At 37.6% G+C, this 10,807-nt stretch overlaps 1 protein-coding gene across 1 annotated transcript; it reads left to right on the top strand.

The window, feature by feature from the left end:
- Positions 1–396: 396 nt before the first annotated feature.
- On the top strand, positions 397–10,585 carry LOC135690182 (uncharacterized). Its single transcript, XM_065207649.2, has 8 exons — positions 397–552; positions 1,711–2,000; positions 3,017–3,117; positions 4,611–4,949; positions 6,102–6,384; positions 7,112–7,361; positions 8,973–9,098; positions 9,985–10,585. The coding sequence occupies exons 1-8, from the start codon at positions 509–511 to the stop codon at positions 10,454–10,456; spliced, it is 1,905 nt and encodes a 634-aa protein (XP_065063721.2). The 5' UTR covers positions 397–508; the 3' UTR covers positions 10,457–10,585.
- The last annotated feature ends 222 nt before the right edge of the window (positions 10,586–10,807 follow it).

A 10,807-nucleotide genomic window follows, 5' to 3' on the forward strand; every position in this document is an offset into this window, starting at 1 on the left:
TGTCCCAACATACCTTTTTGAACGTGAGCGAACATGGGAAGAAAGAAGTTGGAACTATCTTTAATCATTTAAATAAAAGCCCTTTTCTAAGATTAAATTTTGGCTAAAATAATGCTCTTTAACAAAAAAGATTTTTTAACAATATTTTTGGTCCGTTTCAGTTCATTAAACAATACTTAAATGAATCGCTCTTAGAGTAAAAATTAAATGGTTTCTAAAAATGTCGGAATTCAATTCACATTTGAATTGAACATTGAAAAGTCAGACTATAGACAAAGAAATTTGATAAAATCATACTTTTAAATTTGTTTTCATAATAATGAGATTTGTCTGTTAAATTTTAAACAATTTAATTTTCATTGATAAACATTGTTGCTATGACATTTTTAAATCGAGGCTCATGAGGCGAAAGTGAGGCAAAGCGGAATTTAGGATTTCTTCCAGTGATTTCTTCCTCTTCCCCTAAAGTTTTCCGGCCAGCAATTCGTGGCGGGAAAGATCGCAAATAATGGCCGGGAAATTCATTATATCATTGATTATTGCAGCTATTGGGTAAGTGCAATTTTTAATATGTTTTATCTGGATATCAGCCAAAGACTTTTCGTATTTGAGCTAAAACAGTTCAGTTCAGTTAAAATTCCTCTACATACAACATCCTAATAAAAACACTAATTACATACAATGACTACAAATAAAATAAACTTACTAATAATAACACACAAAATAACAATTTTTATAAGGTGTTGCATGCAGGGGAATTTCTCTAGGAGGAGCTCTCTCTCAATAGATAAACTAATCGAGGAGAAAGCACCCCCTTTTTTAAGATGGTTCTGAATCTCATTCATTGACTGAGGACGAATGTTAGAAAATAGATATAACGCATTAATAATCGAGCTTTTCTTTTAGAATAATTTATGTTTTCATTAAGGATTGTGCAAATTTATTTTATTCTATTGAAACAAAGGCCTAGTAACTTGGAAAGGGGCAATTTGCACTGTTTGTGGTTGCTGTTTAAGACTGGGGGTATAATGGCATCATAATATGAGATAGTGGGGGCATGGAAAGGAGGGGGCAGCATCCCCACACTTCTTCAACAGACTATATGCTGTCTTATAAGTCTGTTTAGTTTCTTAAGCTGTCTTATAAGTCTGTTAAGTTTTCTGCCCATGACAGATTCTCTCCCATGACAGTGAGAATGGAAACTTAAAGGCTGTTTATGCATAATTATCATTGCAAATAAGGAATTCTGTGATAACTTGAAATTTTCATGTGTTAAAGATCGTCTTTCTAACCATTCAAACACATTTTTCTTCCTCTGGTGCTACTTTCAGTCTACACTAGGGTATAAATTTTCAACTTGCTTTCAGTCATTACCAGACATTTAAACTCATAGAGTGTCAGCCAGGGCCATATATTAAACCACTTTGGAAACCCCCATTTCCAAGTCATTACCAGACATTTAAACTCATAGAGTGTCAGACGAAAAGTACCAAATACTTAATTGTTGAAGATTTTGTTATATTAAGAAAGGAGATCCTGTTTTTTTCTCGTTTTTACATGGCTAAAAAGTTTTAACCTGTCTCTGTTCAAACACAGAAACAGAAAGTGAAAGAAAATGAAGCTGGTCCAGGAAACAAAGCAATTTTTTACATGTGTTATTTCAGAAGATTTTAACTTTTTGAAAACAAGTTTTGAATTTTATCTAAACAGGTTGGCCCATGCTGGTATTGAAAATGTCATCCCTCCAGGGCACTTGGAGCCATTCGGCTCACACATGGACCCAATGCCATTAGAGGAAACTGAAAATATCCCTGATGCAAAAACCTTCTTTGAGAAATATGTCTTGCCAATGCGTCCAATTGTATTTCGGAATGCTGCAAAAAAATTCCCAGCTTATAAACTGTGGACAGAGGAATATCTGATAGAGAAGTATGGAGACTTAGAAGTGAGGCTGGAAAACAAATTAGAGAAGGAAGGCTACACTCCGTCAGGTGCAAAAGGTTTGCAAATTTTTTATTCTTTTGGACGATGTTATGTCACAGTGTAACTTGTTTTTATAGAAATGGAATGAGCGAATAGGAATCAAAATAAATTGTTAAGGAGCTGTTTACCTTCACGAGTCCGTCGCTAGCTTTTGTTCTCAAGGGGGGTTTCCAAGTCCCATTTTCTCACAAAGTGGTTGAGTCATCCTGTATTTGGTGACAACTTTGGAAATATGCTGACTAAGCACCCCTAGGGGGCAAAACCCCCCTTGTTTTTGAAATGGAATTATTTTTCAAAAGTAGTGTCACACCCCATTTGCCCCACCCCCTATAGTGACGAGCCTATATCTTAAGTAACAAGTGGTCTTTTGCATGATATATTGGATACAAGGAGGCATATCAGACAATTTCTTGCAGAAGATGTGTGGTTCAAGGGTCATTTCAGATCACTTTAATGAAACAATTTCATATATGGCCCTGGCGTCACCAAGCATATGATCAGGGGCATCAAATATTGGAAGGCAAGCCTATTGTTTTAATAAGATGATGTCTAGTTTTCCTAATTGTTTTAGAACAAAGGACCATTGTCCTCCAAATGCCCCCCTCATTGATCCCCAGGTGCCCACTGCATATTATGCTTCAAGATTTGCACTCCTTGAAGTAAACACGTCAGATAATGACTTAGAAAAGCCAAAACTTATTTTTAAATGCTGGTTGAGAGTAATGTGAAAGGAGAAATGGTTATTGGATTGGTTCCTTGTTCGTGACCAACTGATGATTGCTTTATGCCAGGGCCCATGCCAAAAATTGAAAAGTAGGGGGGCAAGGCTTCTTTCCCCTTTTACTGCAGATTTAAATCTACTTGCTTTGCAAAAGAGTGGGGGGCAATGGCCACCCTGGCCCCTTTGGTGAGGTGGGCCCTGTTTGCAAGTTTTCATTGGATGAAGAAAACTTAACTCCCCAGTAAGGTTTAATATATTACATTCAAATATATTACTGTTTTTAAATTCTTTTATATATCCTGATTATTTTAGGCATTGGAAGAGATACAGTTAGAGAATTTATCAATACATACAAATCAGCACCAAAATACATTGTATCAGAACTGCCATCCCCAATGTACCAAGATATGATGGTATGGATAACTTTTCTTTTGTTAGTATATTCAATGGAAAGTTATGTATTTCAGATATAGAAAATGAAATTCAGTGGCTCATGTATTTAAGTTCTGCTCTACAACAACAGCCCATCTTATTTTTGATTGAATGTCCAAAGTTTTTTAGTTTGCTCTACCACACTAGCAAATGCCATTCTCCCATCCAATTTTCCATGTTTTAGCTTCACTCTACCACACTAGCAAATGCTATTCTTCCATCCAATTTTCCATGTTTTAGCTTTGCTCTACCACACTAGCAAATGCCATTCTTCAATTCAATGTTCCATGTTTTAGCTTTGCTCTACCACACTAGCAAATGCTATTCTTCAATTCAATGTTCCATGTTTTAGCTTTGCTCTACCACACTAGCAAATGCCATTCTTCAATTCAATGTTCCATGTTTTAGCTTTGCTCTACCACACTAGCAAATGCCATTCTCCCATCCAATTTTCCATGTTTTAGCTTTGCTCTACCACACTAGCAAATGCCATTCTTCAATTCAATGTTCCATGTTTTAGCTTTGCTCTACCACACTAGCAAATGCCATTCTCCCATCCAATTTTCCATGTTTTAGCTTTGCTCTGCCACACTAGCAAATGCCATTCTCCCATCCAATTTTCCATGTTTTAGCTTTGCTCTACCACACTAGCAAATGCCATTCTCCCATCCAATTTTCCATGTTTTAGCTTTGCTCTACCACACTAGCAAATGCCATTCTCCCATCCAATTTTCCATGTTTTAGCTTTGCTCTACCACACTAGCAAATGCCATTCTCCCATCCAATTTTCCATGTTTTAGCTTTGCTCTACCACACTAGTAAATGCCATTCTCCCATCCAATTTTCCATGTTTTAGCTTTGCTCTACCACACTAGCAAATGCCATTCTTCCATTCAACGTTCCATGTTTTAGCTTCTCTCTACCACACTAGCATATGAAATTCTTCCATCCAATTTTCCATGTTTTAGCTTTGCTCTACCACACTAGCAAATACCATTCTTCAATTCAACGTTCCATGTTTTAGCTTAGCTCTACCACACTAGCATATGAAATTCTTCCATCCAATTTTCCATGTTTTAGCTTTGCTCTACCACACTAGCAAATGCTATTCTTCAATTCAACGTTCCATGTTTTAGCTTCGCTCTACCACACTAGCATATGAAATTCTTCCATCCAATTTTCCATGTTTTAGCTTTGCTCTACCACACTAGCAAATGCCATTCTTCAATTCAACGTTCCATGTTTTAGCTTCGCTCTACCACACTAGCAAATGCAATTCTTCCATTCAATGTTCCATGTTTTAGCTTTCCTCTACAAAAATCCTATGTCATTCTTCAATCCAATGGTCCAAGTTAATGATTTTCTCTACAACGATAGCCCTATTTGATTCTTCAGTTCAGTTGTTCGCAATTTAGCTCTTTTTCATACAACGGTAGACTTATTTCAGTATTGAATTCAGTGTTCTGTATTTTAGGCTTTGCCCTGCATGTCCTGTGGACCAATAAAGAAGCGTATGGTCGAAATCGACTTGTGGATGAGCTCAGGTTCAAGTCAAAGTATTCTACACAAGGATGCATTCCATACAATGAACTGTCTAATAAACGGAACCAAAGACTGGAAAATCGTCCTGTATAAGTATGAAAAGGATCTTTACAAGGCCTACGAAGAGGGAAACCCAGGTGGAGGGTATTCCAAGATCAATGTCCGGAGTGTGGATATGAAAAAATATCCCAAAATATCGACGTTGCCATATTACAATATCACGGTACATGGCGGTGACTGTCTGTTTTTGCCGAAGAGCACTTATCACCAGGTATGTTCAAAAATGTTTTTTGAAATTTCCTGCGATCTCTCTCAATACCGTTGGCTTTTCTTCTGTCCAATGATTTGTGCAAACATCTGCAACGATATCTCGTCCTCACTTGGGCTGTTTCAGCATCAGAGGATAGAGGAACCTGATTGGTCTATTCAGAGCCAATCAAACACATCCTGTTTTATTTTGAAAATATCCGCAAAATAGGCTTTCAGCAAAAACACCAATCAAGCTAGGTCTCGTCAGTCACGTGCAAGAATAAAGGACCACTGCGTTTTGTTCTTGGCTCAGATTTCTATAAACCAAACAAAACCACAGTAGTCTCTTAGCAAACTCCAAATTTTTCATTAGTCACACTATTTTGGCGCCACACTTCTTTACTCTATTGCAGACGAAACTTTGTCGCTTATGAAATACTGTTTTTGACACCTCGAATGAACACGAGAAAACCTATTTTACATGCTCCATTTTTGACCAATGTCCCATTTTTTGGTTACCAATTGGCACAACCATAGCTGGTACCTCCAGCCCCTTCATGAATAGCAATTACATGATTGCAGAAGTATTTTATCTTTGGTTCCATTTTTCTAACTTTTACCATTCGTCTGTCACTCAAGTGACAAGATGTGGTACGTTTTTTCTTTCATGGAAAATAGGCTTTCAGCAAAAACACCAATCGAGCTAAGTCCCTTCAGTCACGTGTAAGAATAAAGGACCACTGCATTTTGCTCTTGGTTCAAATTTCTATAAACCAAACAAAACGACAGCAAACTCTTAGCATGGTCGCAAATGATTATGCCTTCGTAGTGAACTGAAATGAGTAGCGCTTGGTGATCTCAGATGAATACGGCTAGACAGGTTAGGGGCGAAGGTGAAGAATCTGGTTCGGATAATCCGATCAACCTCGTGTCATACACGTGGAGGAGTTTTTCAACGGCATCAACGAATGACAGGTCACCTAGGGTCAGGGAACGCTCTCCTAAGAATATGACATCTAGCAAAACATGATACTCCTTCAGATTCTTTATGTCCGCCCAGGTTAGGCATACACCATGTTGCATATTACAAAGTGACAGATCCATCAATTGATAAGATGTGGTACTTTTTTCTCTCTGTTTTAACTCTAATTATATGCGTGAAATCCCGTTTCAGGTCAACTCCCTGCCAGGCTTCAATCTCGCAGTTACCATTCTCTTTTCCCGATTCGACTTCGACCGGCCAACAAACTTTAAAGATTGCAACTCCACCAATGAGAAATTCACGCCTCTGAATCATTTTGACATCGATTGGCAGTATCCAGGACGAGGCTATATGACAATGGGGTACTCAGAACTGTTCGGGACAAAGTCATCCCTGTTCCAAGATGCAAAGCGAAGGAAGCTAAAAGTCGATGATGTTTTAGAAACATTTTCCAGTTCAGAGGATCTTTTCACAGGTATGGAGAGCTGGTCCAATAATAATTGAAGCATGTTGTTGCCCAGTAAAGTCTTTCCAATTTTTGTATTTTTTTCACTATATGAAATGTTCCAATAATGCCATCGAGAGAACACAATGCAATAAAAGTCTCCCGCTTCAAAACGATAAAATCGTCCATTTGCAAGACCTAAAATGAAGTGTATGCCATGTGTTTTATCTTACAACATGGATGTGTACTTTTGTCCGGAGGTGTGTCTTCAATAGGCCGAGGACGGGGTGTGCCATTTTGAAGTGTGAAAACACACCCTAAAATCTATAACTTTTCCAAAACCCCTTCTTCACAATTTGGACACATTTGGACTTTACCTTAAATTAAGATCAGCAAAAATCTAAAAACTCAATCGACTAAATAAAAACATGTCGCATTTCTTATAAAAATGATACCCCAAACTTTAAGGACATGCTAGAAATCAATCTTAAGATTTACGACCACGTTCGATTTCACCAAAGTCGACACCCTAAAATTTAGTTTCTAGTTGTAGAAAAGTACCCCGGAAAAATGGATCATCCCGTACCATTGTATGTAGAAGTTACCCCTCGCTCCGGGTACTTTGGTGACAAGGGAAAATAGATGTTGTTACTGAAGGAAGAGGTTGAGGAAAAGATGGCCGACACAAATGCAGACTGGAATAAGCTCAAAACGTCTTATAAGCACTTTTTGTTTTTATCTATTTTGTTTTTATAAGGTGAGAAAATCGACAGAAATTATGTTGCAAAGCTTTTTGGGATTGCTCCTAATGACGTTATTACGAAAGCCCACGTAATGAAGCTGAAAAAGTCGCAATTACGAAAGATCGGTGTTGCGATCCAAGGTGTCATGGCGTCCAATTCTTATGATTACGAGTATTATAAGATTTCGCCAAGAGATATCGCCAGATTGGTCGCAGTTCTTGTCAAAAGGGATGGTGCTTTGCGAAAAGATTCTTTTGTTGATTGGTAAGTGAACTTTGAACTTTGAGACCTGATTTCGACCTTTGACCCGGCGATAACAAAACAATGAGATTTGAAGTGCCGATCTTTTAAAACCTACCATTGAATGTATTAATTAGTTAGATGTGTTACGAATTGGCTGAGAAATGGCTACATGAGCAAAGCCTCTTTCTTTATCTATTCACTGAAATTGGTTCTCTGTTCATAACTTTATGAACTAAGCCAAAGTAACAGTAATTCGTTAGCAAGTTTTCTTCTAATGATGTGAGCTTTCTTCTAATTATGCGAGTTTTCTTCTAATTATGCGAGTTTTCTTCTAATTATGCGAGCTTTCTTCTAATGATGTGAGCTTTCTTCTAATTATGCGAGCTTTCTTCTAATTATGTGAGCTTTCTTCTAGTTATGCGAGCTTTCTTCTAATTATGTGAGCTTTCTTCTAATTATGCGAGCTTTCTTCTAATTGTGCGAGCTTTCTTCTAATTATGTGAGCTTTCTTCTAATTATGCGAGCTTTCTTCTAATTATGTGAGCTTTCTTCTAGTTATGCGAGCTTTCTTCTAATTATGTGAGCTTTCTTCTAATTATGTGAGCTTTCTTCTAATTATGCGAGCTTTCTTCTAATTATGTGAGCTTTCTTCCAATTATGCGAGCTTTCTTCTAATTATGCGAGCTTTCTTCTAATTATGCGAGCTTTCTTCTAATTATGCGAGCTTTCTTCTAATTATGTGAGCTTTCTTCTAGTTATGCGAGCTTTCTTCTAATTATGTGAGCTTTCTTCTAATTATGCGAGCTTTCTTCTAATTATGCGAGCTTTCTTCTAATTATGTGAGCTTTCTTCTAATTATGCGAGCTTTCTTCTAATTATGTGAGCTTTCTTCTAGTTATGCGAGCTTTCTTCTAATTATGTGAGCTTTCTTCTAATTATGTGAGCTTTCTTCTAATTATGCGAGCTTTCTTCTAATTATGTGAGCTTTCTTCTAATTATGCGAGCTTTCTTCTAATTATGCGAGCTTTCTTCTAATTATGCGAGCTTTCTTATAATTATGCGAGCTTTCTTCTAATTATGCGAGCTTTTTTCTAATTATGCGAGCTTTCTTCTAATTATGCGAAATTGGGTAGAAAGTTCCAAATTAGATGTGTCCACATAAGCAAAGGCCATTTATCCACAAAATCACTGAAATTTCGTCTCTGTTCATAACCTTATGAACCAAGCCAAAATAATTTTAATCCATCAGCGAGCCTTAGATCTTTTCTTGGCAATACCTCTCCCAAATGATAACATATTTTTACTTGTTTTGCACTTTCAGAAGTATTTTCATCGTGCTTTTTCAGGATATGTCGTAGTTCATTACTCGAATGTCTAAAAATAATATTCGTAAGGATAAAATATATTTTGCCTGCATGAAATTATTGAATTTTTCATTAGCATATAAAATCTGAGATTTGATTGGCCGGAATTCACCTGTCAATCACCTGTTGACCAATCGATAGAAAGGTTACATTGTGGACCAATCAGAATCACAAACAAGCACATGTGATAGAGACGCACGTGTTCAAGCTTCTTTCATCCTTATGGAATCTTGCTGTCATATCTAACCAATCAAATTATTTTCCATAGGTACGTGAAGAAGCTCTACGGCACAAAATTGTATGGTGATAAACTATTCGAGCACATTGCTGGCAAAGATTCTGACCAAGTCCCGAAAGAAACTGTCCTGAAAAGCTTCAGCGAGGCAACTCGAAGGCAAGGCCTAAACAACTTTTTCTAACAATTGTCCTAGTGTAATTTTGACAAAGCTTTTGACAATACAGCTAGAAGGCAAGGCCTTAATAATTATAGATGACGCCTGTCTTAGTATTATTTCTGCAAAGTTTTTCCCAACAGTATCCGAGTTTCTTTGAATATGTTTGATAGAAATTCTCTGCCATGAATTATATTTCAACAGTCGATCTAAGTTCTTCCACCACGAGGAGTCCCCCAGGAGAGGCGGACATTTGGGCAAATATTGGGGGAGTACAAGCCTACAAGCCAATTGTTTTGATAAGATAGCATCACACTCTTCCATCGTTTTCAATTGCAAAATATTGGGGGCAACCGCACTCTACGCCCCCCCCCAAGGCGTCCGCTCTCCACAACAAGGAATCTCCACAACAGTCAAAGGCGTCCGCTCTCCACAGCAAGGAGTCATTAGAAGTCTCCACAACAAGGAGTTTCCATCATCACAAGTTCATACCACAACAAGGAATCTCTATCCCCTTTCAGTAATTCTTGTCATAAGCAGCCACTTACCATTAAAATTTCGAACCCAAGTCTCCCCATTAAAATAGGTATCCCCATCATAAATCCTCTACATGAGTGACCTTTACCTTAAGGAGAATCCCCATTTCTGGGAATCGCCAACCACTAGCACTAGGAGTGAAATTCTGGTACCTAACGAGTCATCTGTTTAATCTAAGTATCCCCATTAAAATAGGTATCCCCATCAACAGAAATCCTCTACATGAGTGATCTTTACCATAAGGAGAATCCCCACTTCTGGGAATAGCCAACCACTAGCACTAGGAGTGAAATTCTGGTACCTAACGAGTCATCTGTTTCTAGTATATCAGCTGTTGAATTTGTTTTTTAGCTATGTTGGTGATGATGGCATTGAGGAATATAACCCTGAATCCAAACACAACGAAAAGGAAGACCGAGGGGATGCCTATATTTTTGTGAAGAAAGACTTGCAAGGACTGGAACCCGATAAAGATCTGCTGAGATCTTTAGAAGACCTTGTATCAGAGTCGCAGGGGGATGACGGTGGTGAAGATGAGGATACCCCTGAAAGTGAAGAAGAGAATGCAGTCAAGGAAATGGTGGAAGAAGATGAGGAGGAATCCCCGAATGAAGATGAAGATGACGGTAAAGATGAAAAGGAAGGGGATTCCAGGAATGAAGGGGATTCCGAGAATGAAGGGGATTCCGAGGATGAAGGGGATGGCAAGAATGAAGAAGATTCTGATGAAGAATCGCCAGTTGGAGATGGTGACACAGAGGGAGATGCCGCGAAAAGAGACGGTGGTAAAATGGGGAATGCCCAAAAAAGGGATGAACTGTAGAAAGTTTGTGTTTTTAAAGTGATGTTGTTTTGTTGTTTTTGTATGTTTTCACGTCATCATTTTGATCTGGTATATTTAATAGTCAGATTTTTGTCTATCAATTTTTATATTTAAGCTCAAAGAAATTTAGATACGCTTTCTTTTGTTTCCCATCTAGAATTTTGTATTTTGAGAGATAACTTCAAAGAAGAAAATCACTTGTACAATACACATTTGTTAACTTACCAATTTTCACCAACTTGTTTTCTATGAACTCTATGCTGATAGCTGAATACCAGTTTGAAACGATAGACAGATTTCCGAATCTAGCAATTATTAATCAAACTATTTTCTTTCTTTCAACAATTTTCA

This window comes from Rhopilema esculentum, chromosome 1 (assembly GCF_057945365.1).
Source record: "Rhopilema esculentum isolate cy_ngs chromosome 1, ASM5794536v1, whole genome shotgun sequence".
In the NCBI taxonomy this organism is placed as follows: Eukaryota; Metazoa; Cnidaria; class Scyphozoa; order Rhizostomeae; family Rhizostomatidae; genus Rhopilema; species Rhopilema esculentum.

What these genes read in the sequence shown, in the direction of transcription:
- LOC135690182 (XM_065207649.2), top strand. Translation starts at nt 509, where the DNA reads ATGGCCGGGAAATTCATTATATCATTGATTATTGCAGCTATTGG. An exon ending in TTGATTATTGCAGCTATTGG is followed by an intron (nt 553 to 1,710) that starts GTAAGTGCAATT and finishes TTATCTAAACAG; the next exon opens with GTTGGCCCATGCTGGTATTG. An exon ending in CGAAGAGCACTTATCACCAG is followed by an intron (nt 4,950 to 6,101) that starts GTATGTTCAAAA and finishes ATCCCGTTTCAG; the next exon opens with GTCAACTCCCTGCCAGGCTT.